The sequence below is a fragment of the Artemia franciscana genome, chromosome 11, assembly GCF_032884065.1.
Source record: "Artemia franciscana chromosome 11, ASM3288406v1, whole genome shotgun sequence".
Classification (NCBI taxonomy): Eukaryota; Metazoa; Arthropoda; class Branchiopoda; order Anostraca; family Artemiidae; genus Artemia; species Artemia franciscana.
In genome coordinates, this window is record NC_088873.1 from 27917652 (window position 1) to 27938338 (window position 20687).

Consider the following 20687-nt stretch of genomic DNA (forward strand, 5'->3'; position numbering starts at 1 on the left):
GCTATCTGCTCTAAAATATGAGACTAACTTTCGTTCCACAAGCACGAATATTGACATACTTTATCATCAATTAATCTGTTTACACATGATGGTCGCCTGAAGAGTTTCGTTTTTAAGAAGGACTTTTTTATGCTGTATTTCTAAGTATTATCTCCAAAGAGCCTAGTAAGTTCTTAGAATCGGTGTCATTAAACCATCTGTTCGATACGATTTGACGAGCCACTGAAACCACTATTTACGTCGTCAATTTCTATTGACGTTTATATTTGATATAAAGTGCAATTTTTCTATTCTTGGCAGGTATTGTCAGGTAAGCTAAATTTTCCACTATGTTACTTTTCAGTCAACTTGAAAGATAAGGATAAGTATCGAACAAAAGGGTACTGAACAAAGGTTAGATTTTTTTATAAAACTTCAAGAAAGCTTTATCTTGCTGAAACTGCTTTTTCATGGACTTTATTTCATGTTATTTAAGGGATGCTGCAAATGTTGTCGACAAACAAATAAAAAAAGAAGTATGTTCATAATACAACATTACAAACTATAATTTGTGTTTAAAATAAATATATGTAACAATATTTTCACGAAATTTATTCTTAAAAGCAGCAACAGATCACTTTTCCTCATTTTAAACTGTCAAATTTAGTCTCATTTTGTTGGCTATTATTTACTGATCAGTAATGGACTATGTATATCAGTATATCAGTAGTGGAAATATGTGGGTTTTTTTTTGTAAAAACTTTTTTTTCACAAGTTGAGGACTCAGAACTAATTTTTCGGTTCAAGACAGCAGTCTTACTTTCTATTGGTGGTAAGTGTCCGTAACACCTAACCAATCCTGGGAGGTTGTACAATGCGTGGCTGTAGCCACTAATTGTTTGGATTTCTTTTAAATTTAGAGTTCAGCTGGATGCAGGTTGTCACAAGGAACTGTACCTTGTTTTTTCTTACGGCTGAGGATATCAGTTTAAAATTTCCAGAAAAGTTTTTTTGGGAGGGCTAATAACAAGGCTCACAATTATGTTTTTAGAAGGAGAGGGAACAGTATTTTTTCTCAGGTCCTTAATAAACAGTATACACTACGTTTTTTATTCTGCTTCACGCCTATTGTCCAATGGACTCTTTGGCTGGTTTGTGAATATTCTCTGTCAACTGTCATTAATCTTGGAGTTACTATGATTTATCGTGGAGCAGTGAGCTCTATGACCAAGATCTAAAATCTAGCTGTAAAAGATTGCTTCTTGGCTTAACAACTGTACTAAAATGCAGCTTTTGTGGTTCTTGTGTGAAACCTCTCCCTTTTTATGTTGTAAGATATGGGGAAAATTGACTGATGTCGGAGTAGCTTGATTATGAGGATTACAAATATTTGATACTACGGATCTGGTGACCAAAGGGGACAATCGAGTTGATCCTATGGGGTTTATAGAGCTCTATCTTTAATATCACCCTGTGAATTAGTATAAGTACAGTGGTACACTTCAGAAGGTATGCATATCCCACAAGTAGCATTTCTGCATGGCATATAGCAGTACCTGAAGATCTGTTGACCTGTAAAATATTTTTACGTTGTTTACTTCGATCTCTTTTCCAGTAATACTATTTTTCTCTATTTTTGTTTTTATCCTTTTGTATCCATTATATCCTTTATAGTTTCACGTCTGTTTTTCTTGAATCGCTAATTGCAGTTTTTTTTTGTTCTTTGTTATTTTTTTTTTGTCGTTTGGCATTCCTTATAGTAAAAGAAAACCAGTGGAAAATTCCCTCGTTGGCTGCTTGTCCGTTTTAGCAATTGTTCACTCTCTTTAATTCTCTAAAATTAACACTCCCTGTTAAGAAAACTTTCGAATATTCAGCAACTATCCCGGTCATTACATAGTGTTAAGGTGAAGGGCGCCGAATCGCAGAAAAATAAAATTCAATTTTGTCAACCAGGAATGTGAAGTTGGGTTATCAGTATAATATTAGTCATGTCCTCTTGTCAGTTTTTCAATACTGTCACTATTATGGTTATTACTGTCATTATTATGGTTAAAATACTAAAGGAATTTCAAAGGTATTTTTTAACCGATTTCAAAGAATTAGCCTACCATTTTTTTGTTTGTACTTTTTTCTCATTGTTGCTGTATTGACTTGATAATGAAATTTCAAGTTTTGTTTTTCTTGTATCCTTATTTTAATTAGCAAAATCATTAGCAAAATTGTTGTTGTTTTTGTCATTTGGAAATCCTTATAGCACAGTAAAAATCTGGGAAGATCCCTTGTTGGCGGCTTGTCCATCTTAAATAATTGTTCGCTCTCTTTAATACTCTGAAATTGACACTTCCTGTTACGAAGATTTTTTAATATACAACAGCCTTTCCGGTCATAAAATATAGTTTAGATGAAGGGTCCCGAGACACAGAAAAATAAACTTCGAGCTGGTCAACTATGAATACGAAGTAGGGTTATCAATGCGACAAGAAACCTGTCTTCTTGACAGTTTATTAATATAGATTATAGGCTGACAGTTTGTGGTGAAAATATCACAGAACTTGAAAGTTCTTACAGGTTTCCTACCTGATTTGATGTATCGTATTTTCCTAAGCCTAGTACTTTTTTAACCTATGCCTAGTAACTTTTTGGAAAATATTTAATGGAACCTCAAGTTTTGTAAGTTTTTGTCCCCAAAGTTGCAATTAAAGCTTTATAGCCTGGTGTAGCTGTATAGCTACAGATAATTAATCATGAAAGATCGATTTCCTTTTTCTTCTGCCAAACTTTGGATGTTAGGTAAGCTGATTATTTGGCTATATCCAGTCCCTTTTAATGAATGACGGGAAAAAGTTTAGTTCACAAGTTGTTCAGTGTCCTACAAATGTTACTAAAAACTTACTCTGTATTGCTAAAAGAAATGTAAAAAGTCCACCAAAGTAGTATCATAGCTCGATAGCAGGCACTCCAAATAGCAGAGTCTTGCCACAGTTGATGAAGAGCAAATTACTGGTATTAAACTGTAGCCTCACTACAATTAATTGCAGCTGAAGGTCCAAACATTCCAGCAAGCCAACAAATAATAGGGTTTGACAAAAAAGCTACCCAAACGATAGAGTGTTGACTGAAAATCTGACAGGCTAGAAAAAAAAAATGGCAACCCCGATGCCAAAGTTGATATCTGCACCTAGTCTTTTAGAGAATTTGCCTCTGTACTAATATGACAGATTTACTGTCAATACTGTACAATTTTCTTTATTTATGGGGAGATTTGGGGTTCAACTAAAAAATACTCGTGGTTATTATGCGCTCAAGGCTCACATGGTAATACAGGTATTCAACCTCTTTCAGAACATCAGAAATTTTTGAGAGGCAAGAAAACTAAGGTCTTAAGATTTTCATTTTCTTCGTTCTCATTGGCAGTCGAGCTCGTAAGATTGTGACCGTAAGATCGTAAGTGGCTGTGATTGCGAATTCAGTGATACTTTGCTAATAATTCCTTTTTATGTGTGAAATCAGGTTTAAGTTGTTAGCAAAGACCCCAGTAAGGAGAGTATGGTATTAGTTTAGTCGGATTGCAACTCTTAAGTTGCATCAGAGAATATACTCAATGAAAACAGCTAATAGTGCTCTGGAAAAAATTACATCCCTGTCGGACACCTCAGTTTACCTGAGCTAATTGGTTCACCTCATCCGTCACCACATCATGTTGCAGGCGTTCATATGATTTAACCATGAGATATAAACTTCATCATTATGAGAGCGTCTCTTCGTTAAGGAGACCCTGATACCACACAATCCATCACAGCGAGTCTCTACCAGCTGAATTAAATGCCTACAAGAAATTTGTGTTTACCACACGTTCGTTTCTTCATTTAGTTCTCATATATCAAATCAGCGCAATGCCTAAATAGCCTAAAACAATGATGTTCATCTTTTACTAAACGCATCAGTTTTTAACTGAATACAGTTCAACAGCACTTGACCGTGCTTAGGGTATTCTACTTCCTATGGAATGTAAAATAATATCCCGCCTGATATTACAGTCGACTGGTCTGCCATTCAAAAATCAAACCACTATAATCCCTTTCTTCTAGTCACTGCGAATATTCTTAGTTTTCCAAATCTGAGTCAGAAAAGTCGGTTTTATAATGAACAAAATTTCTAGTTTTAGCGGAAGAATTCTGTTCTGGATATAGTGATGCATTTGGAAAGTGGAACACAGGATTCTACTGTCCCAAGATTGAAACCGAGGAGGTATATTGCTGTGGCACAGAAATTTACAAATACTGCTGTAATGGGCGAGATATTAAATCATTAACTAATGGTTGGACGTCAGAGGATGATACGTAAGCAGTGTTGTTCTTATACCAGTGTTAAAATTTATAATACTTTCTGTTGGATTCCTTCTTTTTCACTCATCCATGACCGGTATTCTAAAGAAAAACACTATTTCTTATGAGATACCCTAAGTTTTTATCACGTGTGTACGCCTTCCGGCCTTCCATCCTCTTAAATATGTCCTTGCTTCGATCGGTGCTTCCTGTGCTTTTTTTTACAATGTGTCATATTTTCAATATTTCTTATTCTTTTTATTATTATATGTATAGCCCATGTCCATTCTTGTGATTTCGTAAATGTTGTAAAAAAAAAACTATGGAAATTCTAGCTTGATTAGTTTAGCTTATTTTTTAATGCAGGCATTCTTGTGTGCAAATATAATCACGCTCGCTTGATTTTAAATATTGACATTTGACCTTCCAATTTTAATTCATAAGTAATAGCAGGAAGTATTAAAAATAACAATGAAGCCAAATCAACGTACCGAGCATAAAGTCAAAGTTTTGAAGGCTTTAAGGTTTTCTCAAATGCAGTTTTCCATATACTTCGTTTAAAAGAAAAGAAAAAAAAACTGATCATGTCTTTTAGATAGAATTAGTTTTACGTGGTTTTTTCTTGAAAAATATGAATGGTTAACGGATCATTTTTTCTGACATATATTTTGGACATTCAACCATTGATAGCAGTTGAATGTGTTTCTGATACTTTACTTTTTGTCTTCCGGAATAAAAGTATCAAATCAACAGCTTTTGAAAAAAAGGGGGTCTTCTTTATCGAAAATTGTATATTTTTTGTGTACTATTAAGTAACGGTAGAGATTGCAACATAGCAAGATGCAAATCTTCCCTGTGTTGCACCAAAAGCAGCAATTCTAAAAGAGCCTGCCAAAAAAAAACACTAAACAAAAATGTTAAGCATCAGTTATCGATTTTAAAGTTTTTCAAACCCATACATAAAATCTCACAGTTTCTGGACAAATACAAAGTGCTACTTAGTCTGGAGACGACTATTTTTATATTCCAATTCTTGTTATCTTTTACTTCGACTTTCGGGGGGATTTTTTTTTTTTTTTTTTTTGTATTCACACTTGTTATCTGTATTCCTGTTATCCAATTCTTGCTATCTTTTACTTCGACTTTCAGGGAGGATTTTTTTTTTTTTATATTCACACGATACAAAAACTGAGAAGCATACATCATCACAAAATTCTTGTAAACATAATAACAATTTATATCTGTAATTAAAAGAGAATTACGCTTGAAAATGAGTTTGGTAGTAGGTCCTCTCCTCTTAGACATAATGTTTTATGATTTTGAGTTTTAACTTTAATCTTTGCTTGCAAGTGGAAAAAACTAAAAAAAACTTCCGACTCTTGGGTTTAACGCAAACACATGATTCATGAGTGTTATACTATTTGAGAGAGCCCTCACCCCTCCTCATACCTCAAGCCCCGCAAAGACAATATAAGTGCGCCTTCAGGAGGCATGATGAATTCTAAGCAAAAATTAAAAACAGTAAAAGAAAAATCCATTAATAAGAGATTGGCAAACAAAAGCAAATGAACTTTTTCAGAAAAAATAAACTACTTGAAATGAAAAAACCTTTTGTGTGCTTTATAAGCTATCCAATAAAGTGTGCAAAATAGTCAGGGGAGGGTCTTTAGGCCTCTTTGTAGTGTTTTGTGTGTTTTTTTTTACTTTTCCATGTTTTCCGTAAATGCAAGCGGGCGAGAGGACTTTTACTGTTTGAGATCGATCCAGAAGAGGTACTTTTCGCCCCCGGCTGCTTCTGTAAATTTAATTAATTAATTCTTTTAATTTGCTCAAAAGTTTGAGAGAACGAAATTTTGTGGCCCCCTCATATTTAGGACAATCTCTATTCTTTAGAACTTTTGATGTCATTCTGTACTTCCATGCATGTTGACTGTAGCACATTTAATCTACTTCAGTTTTCAATCAACTTAAATTATAAAGCGAGGCTAAGAGATAAGCTTCCTACCGAGTGAGATTGGTCTGAAGAACAAGATCAGCCTTTATTTGGGTGGTTAAAATTCGAAAAGCAAAATTCAGGTCGTACTTTTCAATTTAGTCTTTTCCTTAATTTTGGGGAATGCCTCCTACTTCTTCCCTATGGGGGAATATGCATGTGAATATATATTTTCCATTTTAAACTCACCACCGTATTCAATAAAGAGGATACCATTCTTCAGAAGAGATTTTGAAAACTTAGTTTGAGTGTATTCTTGCAGACGAAGGTAACCTAGGGAGTAAACTACCCGCCCCTTCAGATTAATCTAAACTGCAAGAAATTTGGTGAAAGTTGGGCCAGAGAATGTTCTTTTTGAGGCAACACGTATCCCCTCCAGAGAAAAAATTATCAGCCCCCCCCCTAAGTCTTATGCGGAAATGTAAGATATTATACAAAATGTCTCAAATAAATCATTACCTGTTGCAACATTTACGATAGGAGCCGGCGCTTCCCCCAGGAAAACTTCCCCCTTTGGAAAATTCCTCCCTCAGAAAATATTCCATTCCCAGAAGCCTTCCCAGGGGAAATTCCTCCTGGAAAATTCTCCTCCCCCGCCGCTGAAAATTCCCCGGATAATTGCCCCCCAACAGAAAATCCGGCCAGACGCAAAATTAAGCAGCCGCAGGGATTGCGCAAAATAGCTACCTCAAGATGTCAATCAGATGTCCTAAGTGTTAACAAAAGGACAAAATATAAAATAATTTTAGGACAGAGGCCGGTTGGTCTCCAATCAGTTTCTACTTATAAAAAGGACTAGAACTCTTGTTTTCCGGTTGAACGAGCATCCTCTGACCATGAAACGGATTCTAAGAACACAAGAAGAGGTAGAGAATGAGGAAAAGGCAGCCCCCCCCCTATACGGAATCAATTCTACTAATTTTGGGGTTCAATGTTACTCTTTACTTTCATAATAACAGCGTAGACGAGAAACATTCCCAGAAATCAAGAGGTATCAAATACCTAAATCTACCTCAACCCACCCCTCACCCTTTCCTTAGAAGGGGGGCAGCCCTCCGATAACTTTGGAATCTTGAAAAGGGTACTGGAACTTTCAATTCGAACTGAATGGGTCCGCTCCACAGGTTATACGACCATCTTTCCCATAAGAACCTTATGCATTAACAAAGGACAATTTGCATAGCTCACAGTCCTTGTCCTTGGGGCTGGAAGGGGAGGGGTGTCAAACCTGGGAGCATGGTTCGTTGGAAAATTTTCAACAAAATGGCTATCTCAAAACTTTGATTGGATGCGTTTGGGGAAAAACTGGCCTGGGTGGGAGGTTGTTGATCTCCAATCACTTTTTTCTCTTAAAAAGCGTACTAGAACCTTTAATTTGCAATTGAATGAGCCCCTTCCGAAGTTAATACGACGAATCCTTCCACGTGAAGTGCCTCTGTGAAAAACTTAAAAAAAACAAGTTTTTTCAACTGAAAGTAAGGAGCAACATTAAAACATAAAACGAACAGAAATTATTCCGTATATGAAAGGGGCTGTTCTCCCCTCAACGCCTCGCTATTTACACTAAAGTTTTTATTGTTTTAAAAATCAGAGTCGTGACAAAGAGTCAAACTTTACCGTAAAGAGTGAGTCACTGAGGAGGGGACAGCTCCTTTCATATTCGGAATAATTTCTGTTCGTTTTAAGCTTTAATGTTGCTCCTTACTTTCAGTTGGAAAAGTTGTTATTTTATTTAATTTCTGATCGTTTGTTAAATTACGCCAGGAAATCTAGCTCCAACTCCACGGAAAAACCCCCTCCCCGTGAAATATCTTCTGGACAATCAAATCCTGGGGAAAATTTACCCCAGACAATTTCCCTTAACATCTCCACGCTTAAAATTGAATCGGTGAAGAGAAAAAAAGACATATAAAGAAAATTCTGTATGGAATTCGGGTGAATTCCCCCACCGTAAAAATTTCCCCTGAAAAGTTCACCCTCTGGATATTTCCCTCTCCATGGAAAATTCTCCCTGCGCAAAATTCTTTCAGTAGAAAATTCGTCCTCCCCTCCTCACCCGATAAATGTATGCACACTTCCCAATAACAAATACTATACGTAAACCATGGACATTTTTATAGCTTAAAGACCTCTCTCCAGGGGCTGTGGATGATCATGGTATCTTAAAAGATATAACCATTGGGTGTTTCAACTATGCTGATCAAATAGCTATATCAAACATTCGAATGGACAACTTTGGGAAAAAGTTGCATGGGAGCCTAGTTGATCTCCAATTTTTTGATCACTTCAAAAGGGGCACTACAGCTTTTATTTCCCTTAGAATGAGCCCTCTCCCGACGTTCTAGGCCCAATGAATCGATATGATCACCCCTGGTAAAAAAAACAACAAACACATAAACACGCATCCTGGATCTTTCTTCTGGCAAAAACTACGGAATTCCACATTTTTGCAGAAAGGAGCTTGAAACCTCTACAGTAGGGTTCTTTGATACGCTCAACTGATAGTTCAATTTTCATTAAACTTCAAAGACTTCTAGGTTTTTTTTTGCCTTTCTTCAAAATCAGACGAATTTTCTCAGGCTCGTAACTTTTGATGGGTGAGACTAAACTTAATGAAACTTATTTTCCTGGGGATTTCACTTGGGAGAATTTTCCGGTAGGATTCTCCGCGGGAGGGGGGATTTTTCGGGGGCCTAGACCTGCTCATGCTATATGTGTTTTATATATTCCTGATCTGCCACTCCTCCGCTGCATTTCTTCAGAAGCTGTGAGATTTTATACATGGGTTTAGAATACTTTAAAGTTGATTATTGATACTTATCATTTTTGTTTGGTGTTTTTTTGGCCGGCTTCTGTGTGTGTCTTGGATAAAATATTATTCATGTAAAATTAACTCCGTAGTTCTTTTTTTTTTTTTTTTTTTTTTTTTTTTTTTTTTTATGACACTTGATATTTACCTATAGCGATCGCAATTTCTGTCGGCCTGTCTGTCCCGGCTTTGCTAGTTTATGCCCTTCCAGATAAGCAAGGACGATGAAATTTGGCAGGCGTATTAGGGACAAGACCAAATCAAATTAGAAATAGTCGTTTCCCCGATTCGACCGTCCTGGAGGGGAGTGGGAGAAAAATGAGATGTTTTTAACTTAAGATCGGGTGATCGGATCTTAATGAAATTTTATATTTAGAAAGATATTGCGTTTTAGAGCTCTTATTTTAAATTCCGACCAGATCTGGTGACATTGGGGGGAGTTGACGGGGGAAACCTGAAATCTTGGAAAACGCTTAGAGTGGAGAGATCGGAATGAAACTTGGTGGTAAAAATAGGCACAAGTCCTAAACACGTTAATTGATATAGCTGGACCTGGTCTGCTCTCTTTGGGGGAGTTTGTGGGGGGAGGGGGTTAATTCGAAAAAAATTGAAAAAATAAGGTATTTATAAATTACGAACGAGTGGTCGGATCTTAATGAAATTTGATATTTAGAAGGAACTCATGACTCAGACCTCTTATTTTAAATCCCAAATGGATCCAACTTCATTTGGGGAAATTGGGGGTGGGAAACAGAAATCTTAAAAACGCTTATAGTGGAGAGATCAGGATGAAACTTGGTGAGAAGAATAAGCACAGGTCCTAGATACGTGATTGACATAACCGTAATGGATCCGCTCTCTTAGGGGGAGTTGGGAGGGGGGGTAATTCGGAAAAATTAGAAAAAAAGTATTTTAACTTACGAACGAGTGATCGGATCTGAATGACATTTGATATTTAGAAACCTCGTAACTCAGACTTGCTATTTTAATTTCTGACCGGATCCAGTGTCATTGGGGGAAGTTGGGGGGACCGGAAATTTTGGAAAACACTTAGGTTGGAGAGATCGGGATGAAACTTGGTGGGAAGATTAAGCACAAGTCCTAGATACGTGATTGATATAACCGGATCGGATCTTCTCTCTCTGGGGGAGTTGGTGGGGGACCTAATTCGGTAATTTGGAAAATTTGGAAAAAATGAGCTATTTTTAACTTACGAATAGGTAATTTGATCTTGATGAAATTTGATATTTAGTAGGACTTTGTGTCTCAGAGCTCTTATTTTAAATCCTGACCAGATCTGGTGTCATTGGGGGGAGTTAGCGGAGGAAACTGGAAATTTTGAAAAACGCTTTTTAGAGGGAGTGGAGAGATCGTGATGATACTTGGTGGGAAAAATTAGAACAAGTCCTAGTTACGTGATTGACATAACCAGGCCGGATTGGCTCTCTTTGAGGGAGTTGAGGGGGGGGGGGGTAATTCGGAAAAAATTAAAAAAAAATTATTTCTAACTCACGAACGAGGGATCAGATCTTAATGAAATTTGATTTTTAGAAAGAACTCGTATCTCAGAACTCTCGTTTTAAATTCCAACCGTATCCGGTGACATTTGGGGGATTGGAGTGGGGAACTGGAAATTTTGGAAAACGATTGGAGTGTAGTGATCAGGATGAAACTTGGTGGGAAGAACGAGCACATCTCATAGATACGTTATTGACATAACCGGATTGGATCCACTCTCTTTGGGGGTGTTGGGAGGCAATTTGCTAGTTTAGGCACTTTCTGGTAAGCTAAGACGATGAAAGCTGGCAGGCGTATTAAGGACCAGACTAGATTAAATTCGAAATAGTCTTTTCTCCGATTTGACCATCTGGGGGGGGGGGCGAGTGAACAAGATAGTTGAGAAGAATTTTATTTGCTCATTAAAAAATAACTGTTCTTCTTAAGTATGGCATGTGGTCTAGGGGTATGATTCTCGCTTAGGGTGCCATAGGTCTTGGGTTTGAATCCCGGACTGTCCCAATTTTTACATGAAGAAGATCCGAAACTAGATACGTGATCAATATAGCGGTAGTTGAAAGTTGGCAGGCGTATCAGGGACCCGACCAGATTAATTAGAAATATTCGCTTCCCCGATTTGATCATCTGTGGGGGGGGGGTAGTGGGAGGATGGTTAATTCGAAAAACTTGAAAAAATTGGGTATTTTTAACTTACGAAGGGTTATTGGGTCTTACTGAAATTTTATATTTAGAAGGACCTCCTGTCTCAGAGCTCTAAATAGCGACTGGATCCTGTGACATTGGGGAGAGTTGGGAGGGGAAACTGGAAATCTTGGACAACGCATAGAGTGGAGAGATCGTAATGAAACTTGGTTGGAAGGGGCTCTTGGATCTTCCGACCTCGTCACAAGTGCCATATGAACTCGTGGCTCTGACTTTCTGACTTATCAAAGATAAGTCAGAAACGAATTATATCCGTTGGTACACATTGCATTGTAAAGTATATCCATCCATCCTCTTACTTCAAAATATGTTGAGGTTGATTGTATTAGTTTTAAAAACTTTAATGCAAGTTCTCCTGAACTTATTTCCCTCCTGTAGTCATTATAACAGATGTGTTTTTACCAAGTCCTTTGTACCTGAGTCTTTTTTTGTGTTAATAAGACATATATTTTGAAGAAAGGGAGAAATCCAAATTCTCTCATTCCTTACAGGTCTATTGCTGTCGCATGTATGCTTTGTAAGCTTTTGAGTTTATATTGCCCCTCCCCCTAATTCTTATATGGTTAAGTAAGATGGCAGTGAACTTAGTGTCGGAAAAAAAAGATTTCAAAATGCTCACCAGGGTATAGTTAAAATTTTGTGGAAGGGTAGACAAAATTGTTGGGCTCCATTTTTTTCTTTAGATTTTTCCAAAGCAATCGACAGCGTTTATCTTTCACAACATTCGTTTGCCTTGTATCTACTTGAGGTCAACCCTTTTGATAGTTCGAAGCTTCGGCATCCAGATTCTTATTTGCGGCTTAAGTGAGGTTGTAGAAATTTTTAGGAAATATTTTTGTTCGTAGTAGTGTGAGGTGAGGAGGCATACTTTTTCCCAATATTCTTGGTGCCTGTATTGTCAATATATTCTCTGAGATTCAGAGTACCTATTTGGAGGTTTTTAAGTTTATCGTATTTAGCCTTTGTGGAGCATTAGCCTCTCGTTAGACGTTTTCAAGTTGACCTGTTCCATTCTGTTCACATCATTATTTAGTAGTATAGCGAGTGAGGGATGAATTGGAATGACTCTTTCTCAATAAAACAGGCCTTAATGTTTGCAAGAAGGTGAGAATTGACTTGATTTGGAAAGGGAGTCCTCGTCGCTAGCGGAAAATGTTTTTGATTGGATAGTTTCAAAGTGAGAAGGTGAATGAGAGTGGCTTGCCTAAAAATAGTTTGTGTTAAGATCTGCATCTGTGCCATTTCACTGAATGACTTCTTGAGGCAAAAATCATACATTCGTTAGAATGGCCTTGGAAGACGGATTTATTTTTTTTTCGTCTTATTTTCGAAATATAGGATTGTGTCTCAGTTTAGATAAATATGACTTTCTTCTGTTTAATGGTGTTTTTAGGTCTGAACCCTTGGATTGCAAACTTTTTTTCTGATTCCACAGGTGGCTTCTTTTTGCTGGCTAAATCTTTCTGTTTGAAGATCATTTAGCTCTTTCAATTCTCACGTTCTTGAGGATCTTAAGAGGGGACTTAAGTTAGGGTACTCGGAAACTTTTGGAAATCAGCGTAGTTATTAGAGACTAACTACATTCCAGCTTTTGCGACCATTCCGTGCTTTCAATAATTGTATTTTTAATAAAAGTGATTTAGTGGACTTAACCGGTAACTTAAATTTTTGTTTTATCTCTCGATCTTTCCGTAATAGTAAATTAATTACTTTATACCAAACAACATATATCATTCAAGCATTACAAACACTATGTCCTAAGTTGTTAAGTGATGCACTGATAAGTTTTTGTCCGTCTTCTCCGCCATTTTTCACAGCTAGTTTTATTTTCTCGCGTTTTTCTCTTTTTGTGGCTTTTGATGTTTCTGATGAGTTTTGTCACTTCGATGATTTTTGTGTCTATTGGTGTTTTTTCTTGTATTTATTTACTCCGCTTCTTGTAAATTAGTGGGTAACAAACACAGCATTAACATACTTACGAATGCAAATTTATGGATAAGTTTTCTTAAGTTACTCATATTTTAGCTAAAAAGTGGGATCCACATAGTCCACCTCCTGAAAAAAAAAACACGAAAGAGAATAAAGGGAACAATAATGTTTCAAATAAAAAAAATTATAATCAGGATACTAAATAACAACTGAAATGTTTTATTTTTCAGGTTAATGCTTATGTTGGGAATAACTTTTGGCGCTGCAGCGGGTATAGCTCTGTTAACATTCATTAGCTGCTATTTGTGCCCTGGTTGCCTTCTATATCGCAAGCGAGCCAGCAGTAAGTTGGAATTGCTCATCCGCTTTCCCTTTTTTAGTTTCTCATAATCTACAGTCCAAATCCCGTTATGCCAAGGTTGAAGTTTTGTGCAGGGGAGGGGGTTTTTCGATGTGAGTGCGACAGCCAGTATTAAGATAACAAATATATTGTTTCATCGTAAGAATAGTAAAAAAGGAGAGAACAAAGTAGAGTCAAGCTTGCACACAAACACACCAAATTATTCTCTTTTTATTTGCCGGTTCTAAGAAAGTGCTCACCTCTGCTATTTAAAAGATATACTGCTAATGTCATAAAAATAACAAGAATATTAGCAATAATGGTTGAGAAAATGTTTTTAGAGTTCCAATACCCAACTCATTTATTACCTGAACATTTCAAATGATACCTACTTCTTTTTATAGTATATTTTTAGAGAAAAAAGCAATAGAGAAATGTAGCATTGTGATAGATTTTTGTAGTTTGTGCCAGCTTTTCGTGTTTATTTAGCGTGATTTAATTAGGACTAAATTTTTGTTTTGTATTACCATGGCCCAAAGGTTTCTAGACCATTAAAACTTATTATTATTGTTATTATGGTGATCACTAGAAAGACGTTTGATTGCGGTAACTATTTTATGTCTCTCAATCAACTCCCTACCATACTGCTCTCAAACCTTCCTAAATATGCCTTACCATTTAATTAGTTTAAAATAATTTTGAATTTACGATAAAGTCTGGATTCTTGGTTTTGATTTCGTTAGTGTCTTTTATCTAGCTAAAGTTGCAATATGGCTATCCTCAAACAAATCACGAGAGGCAGATTTTCTTATATGGTGTTTAAATTTCCCTAAAATATGTATTTACGACATTGCTAAGTAATCCAGCATGCACATCGATGTTTCTTAAATCACTTCCAATTTCTACTAAAGTATGAATTGCAAGATTTTTCGTATTGAAGGAATCTATGATATCAAAGTTGAGTCTAATAGTAGAATATTGTTGCTTTGAGACGCTTACACTGGAGCCTACGTCTTATATTTATTCTTAGTGACTTCAAATTTTTTGAATATATATTGGCCTCAGAATTGCCATCTTCAATTCCAGGAATCGAAAATTTCAACTTAAGTACAAATTGGAAATTATTCAATAATATTGGCTGCTTGAGAATTGTAAGGTAGAACATTGGGACCGGGGGACTCGTGGAGTTCTGTAGGTGGAAAGCTGCTGGTAAGGAATGATTTGGGTAGAGATTTTTGGGCTGGGAATTTATACGGTCAAAATATTTTTACAATAGAATGAAGAGACGATGGCTACAAAGTTCTTGAAATTCAACAAGTTAAACCTCCAACAGTCATCTTCTTTAACAATTACGTTTCCATGTCTCAACGAGAACACATCTTAGAAACTAAAAGTTCCCAGTAATAAGGAAGAACTTCATCATCTCCTGAAGATTAGAATTCTATTTTGTGATTCCCAAAAGTAGACAGCAACAGTCTGGAATCTGTAGATTTTCTCATTAATAAAGCACATTTTGATCCTTGCAACGCACCGAAATCAAGAACTTGAATTATAAATAACGAACAGGCAAAGGCCATGACGTGATAGAAAAAAAAAGGAAGAGCCGTTTGAGAACAGGAAGAAACTGTATGCAAACAATTCTATATTAATAGAGCTTGACGAACAAACACGAAGTCTGGTTGCCAATTTTGATCAAGAAAAAGCTTTGTCATTCTATGTTTCTTTGTAAAGTGTTTCTAAGTGAAAAAATCCAGTGTTCTAAAAATTCTTCATATAACATTAGTTTTGAGGAAGAAATACTTAATTTAGATAGTGGTCATAGTAATGGTCATAGTGCTCACGTAAATGAATGGAATTAGGGTAGGCCTAATATACTTTCCAATTTTTTCTCAATTAATACACCTACCTGAAAACTACTGGTATGTTTTAACGTTTATGTGTTATATTTTTAACGTTAATATGGTTTTATATAGTTTTAACGTTAAACGTTAATATGTTTAACGTTTAACGTTATATGTTTAACAAATAAAGCTGATGGATCATTCTGTGCATAGGTAAATCTAACGTATTTTGTAGTAAACAGAGAAGATGTATAGAGTAGGCAGCACTAACCGAAGCAGAAAACTAAGTGTATATGTATGTTATGGTATGGACTTGTCCCATTTCTTGCAGGGAAACAATTGTTTCCTAAGGTTAATACCCTTTTTTAAATTAGAGGGGGCAGTGGAAGGGTTTCAACTATTGAGCTCTAGGCAAATTTTTTGGTTAATCTGTACCTGCTAGAGATTTATTTTTATTCGGGCGTTACTGTTTTTCATCTTTTTTTTTCAACTTGGAAAAGATAAAAGTCACTCGGACAATCAAACAGTTCGTGGTGACGAACTGTAGTAAGGAGCGACACGGCTCAATAGTAACCGAAACTCTAAAAAACGGAATTTTGATACCAATAGTCACATCAAAAGAATCTCATTTTAATGCCGATTTTAAATATATAAGTTTCATCCAGATCAGTTATACCCATCAAAAGTTACGAGCCTGAGAAAATTTGCCTCATTTTAGAAAATAGGGGAAAACACCCCTAAAAGTCATACAATCTTAACGAAAATCACACCATCAGATTCAGCGTATCAGAAAACCTTATTGTAGAAGTTTCAAGCTCCTATCTACAGAAATGTGGAATTTCGCATTTTGTGCAAGAAGACAGATCACGGATGCGTGTTTATTTGTTTTTGTGCTTGTTTTTTTGTTGTTTTTTTCCCAGGGGTGATCGCATCGACTGAGTGGTCCTAGAATGTCGCGAGAGGGCTCATTCTAATGGAAATTAAAAGTTCTAGTGCCTTTTTTAAGTGACTAAAAAATTGGAGGGCACCTAGGCCCCCTCCCACGCTCATTTTTACCCAAAAGTCACCAGATTAAAATTCTGAGATAGCCATTTTATTCACCATAGTCGAAAAACCTAATAACTATGTCTTTAGGGACGACTTACTCCCCCGCGTTCCCTGTGGGAGGGGCTGCAAGTTACAAACTTTGACCTGTGTTTACATGTAGTAATGGTTACTGGGAAGTGTACAAACATTTTCAGGGGGATGTTTTTGATTTAGGTGGGGGGGAGATTTGAGGGAGGGGTTACGTGGAAGGATATTTTCATGGAGAAACTTCTCCTGGGGGAAGATAATTTCAATGAAGGAAGTGCAGGATTTTCTAGCATTATTTGGAAAAAAAAAAAAAAACAATGAAAAAATAAGATGAAAAATTTTTTCTACTGAAAGTAAGGAGCAGAATTAAAACTTAAAACGAACAAAATTATTACGCATATGAGGGGTTTACCTCCTCGTTATACCTCACTCTTTACGCTAAAGTATTTTTAGTAATTCCAACTATTTATTATACGGCCTTTGTGATTCAGAGGCCATTCTTAGGAATTGGGACAAAATCTAAGGATTAGTGTAAAGAGCGAGGTATCGACGAGGGCTGAACCCCCTCATATACGCAATAAAAAGATACGAATTTAGAAGTTCGTTACGTAAGTTAATTCGTAACTTACGTATATTTTTTACCAAAAGTTTTAGTTGCTTTTTTAAGTAATCAAAAACTTGGAGGGAAACTAGGCCTCCTCCCTCAATCCTTTTTTCTCAAAATCTTCCGATTAATTGAAATTAATTAATATACAGATTTCGTTTTAATTATTTATGTGCGGAGAGCCAAGATCTAAACATGCATTAATTCAAAAACGTCCAGAAATTACATAAAAAAAAAGTTTTTTTTAATGAAAGTAAGGAGCAACATTAAAACTTAAAACGAACAGAAATTACTCCGTATATGAAAGGGACTTATCCTCCTCAACGCCCCGCTCTTTACGCTAAAGTTTCTTACTGTTTTAAAAATAGAGTTAAGAGAAAGAGTCAAACTTTAGCGTATATATATATATATATATATATATATATATATATATATATATATATATATATATATATATATATATATATATATATATATATATATATATATATATATATATATATATATATATATATATATATATATATATATATATATATATATATATATATATATATATATATATATATATATATATATATATATATATATATATATATATATATATATATATATATATATATATATATATATATATATATATATATATATATATATATATATATATATATATATATATATATATATATATATATATATATATATATATATATATATATATATATATATATATATATATATATATATATATATATATATATATATATATATATATATATATATATATATATATATATATATATATATATATATATATATATATATATATATATATATATATATATATATATATATATATATATATATATATATATATATATATATATATATATATATATATATATATATATATATATATATATATATATTCACAAGTGGGACACAGGGAAACAACTACAATGGCGCGTAACTGATATGGCGCGTAACGACTTATGTGCGCGGGGGGGGGGGGGGGGGGTGGGCTTGGGGGGGGGGCGCGAAGCGCTATCCCAACAGCTAGTAATCTATATATATAAAAATAAGTTGCCTGTGGGTCTGTCGAGTGACGTCATGTCATCATGTCGTCATGAAGTTAGTTGTCGTCATGTTTGTTATGACGATGGCGTCATAAAAGGTATGTAAGAAAATCATTCAAAGACAAATTTTTAATTGTAAGAAGATCTTGGACGGAAAAATGTTTAATTGTAAAATGACTGAAGAACCTACAATGGCAACAGCCGAGGAAGCTGCTCAAAGAGTCTATGCCAAAAAACTTGCGGCTGATAGAGAAAGTAAGAAAAGAAAGCGTATATATATATATATATATATATATATATATATATATATATATATATATATATATATATATATATATATAAATATATATATATATATATATATATATATATATATATATATATATATATATATATATATATATATATATATATATATATACATACATATATATATATATATATATATATATATATATATATATATATATATATATATATATATATATATATATATATATATATATATTTATATAAAAATAAGTTGTCTGTGTGTGTGTGTGTCGAGTGACGTCATGTTTGTGTGTTGACTGACGTCATGTTTGTCGACTGACGTCATTATAAGTATTGAGCTGCCTGCGTCATGAAGTTGTTTGTCGACTGACGTCATGTTTGTCAACTGATGAAATTACATACCGGCACACCGGGACACAAATGACGACTGGGACACAGGGAATATAAATGACGACCGGGAACTTCAAAGAGAAATTACAGACTGGGACACCCGGACACAAATCACCACCGGGACACAGGGAATATAAATGACGACCGGGACACAGGGACACAACTACAACGGGGACGCCGGAGGCACAGGTGGGATATATAAGTGACGACCGGGACACAGGGATTGTTCGAATAGAAATTACAGACCGGGACACCGGGACACAAATGACGACCAGGACACCGGGACACAGGGAATATGGGGAATATGGAACAACCCACTGGTTATCTACTTCGATGGTGGTACCGTTGCCATTGTAGGTTCTTCAGTCATTTTACAATTAGAAATTTCTCTTTCAACGGTCTTCTTACAATTAAAAATTTGTCTTTGAACGATATTCTTAAATACCTGTGTCCTGGTCGTCATTCATATTCCCTGTGTCCCGGTCGTCATTTGTGTCCCGGTATCCCAGTCTGTAATTTCTCTTTGAGTGTCCCGGTCGTTATTTATATTCCCTCTGTCCCGGTCGTCATTTGTGTCCCGGTCTGTAATTTCTCTTTGAGTGTTTTTTCTTTTTAGTATTTTTTAGTTTTTTACATTTTTTCTTTTTTCAGTTTTCTTTTTCTTCTTTATTTTTCAGCTTCACTATGAAATACATATCGCTGAACCTTTGTTTTTTTAACTAAAATCTGGTAGGCATTGATGACCTTATCCAAGTCAAAATCCCAAACCCAATCATCATCGCTATCATTTTTAGTTTTGATATGTTTTGACTCTCGCTGTCCAGGTGGATCTTCATCTAACTGCGCGGTTTTGCGTTCTTTAGCCTCAAGCCTGTTTCCTTGCTGTTCTTTTGATTCCTCGGCACGCTTTCTTTTCTGACTTTCTCTATCAGCAGCAAGTTTTTTGGCATAGACTCTTTGAGCATCTTCATCGGCTTTTGCCATTGTAAGTTCATCAGTCATTTTAAACTTAAACATTAATAGATTTCTACGTGAACATATATGTCTTAAATATCTTTAATGACGTCACCGTCATAGCAAAAATGACGACAACTAACTTCATGACGTCAGCCGACACAGAAACATGACGTCACCTGATCCACAGACAGACACACAGACAGACAACTTATTTTTATATATATAGATATATATATATATATATATATATATATATATATATATATATATATATATATATATATATATATATATATATATATATATATATATATATATTCACAGGTGGGACACAGGGACACAACTACAATGGCGCGTAACTAATATGGCGCGTAACGACTCACGCGCGCGGGGGGGCTTGGGGGGCGTGAAGCGCCCCACAAACTAGGTGTTGGGTCGGCGCGAAGCGCCACCCCAACAGCTAGTATGTATATATATATATATATATATATATATATATATATATATATCTATATATATAAAAATAAGTTGTCTGTCTGTCTGTGGATGGATCAGGTGACGTCACCTGAAAAAACTGGATCAGGTGACGTCAAAACTGAAAAAACTAAAAAAAGGCAAAAACTACAAAAAAAACTAAAAACTAATAAAAAAAATAAAAAAGCTAAAAAACTAAAAAAACTAAAAAAAGGCAAAAACTACAAAAAAAACTAAAAACTAATAAAAAAGCTAAAAAACTAAAAAAACTAAAAAAAGGCAAAAACTACAAAAAAAACTAAAAACTAATAAAAAAAATAAAAAAGCTAAAAAACTAAAAAAACTAAAAAAACTAAAAAAAGGTAAAAAACTAAAAAAACTAAAAACTAAAAAAAACTAA

General features: G+C 35.0%; 1 protein-coding gene across 2 annotated transcripts in view; it reads left to right on the forward strand.

The window, feature by feature from the left end:
* LOC136033044 (protein shisa-3 homolog) overlaps nt 1-20687 on the forward strand; it is an 83742-nt gene that overhangs the window by 48908 nt on the left and 14147 nt on the right. For both annotated transcript variants that reach the window (XM_065713618.1, XM_065713617.1), the window contains exons 3-4: nt 4142-4322; nt 13489-13601. In XM_065713618.1, coding sequence (XP_065569690.1) covers nt 4142-4322; nt 13489-13601 — 294 coding nt within the window. The remainder of the gene's footprint in view (nt 1-4141; nt 4323-13488; nt 13602-20687) is intronic.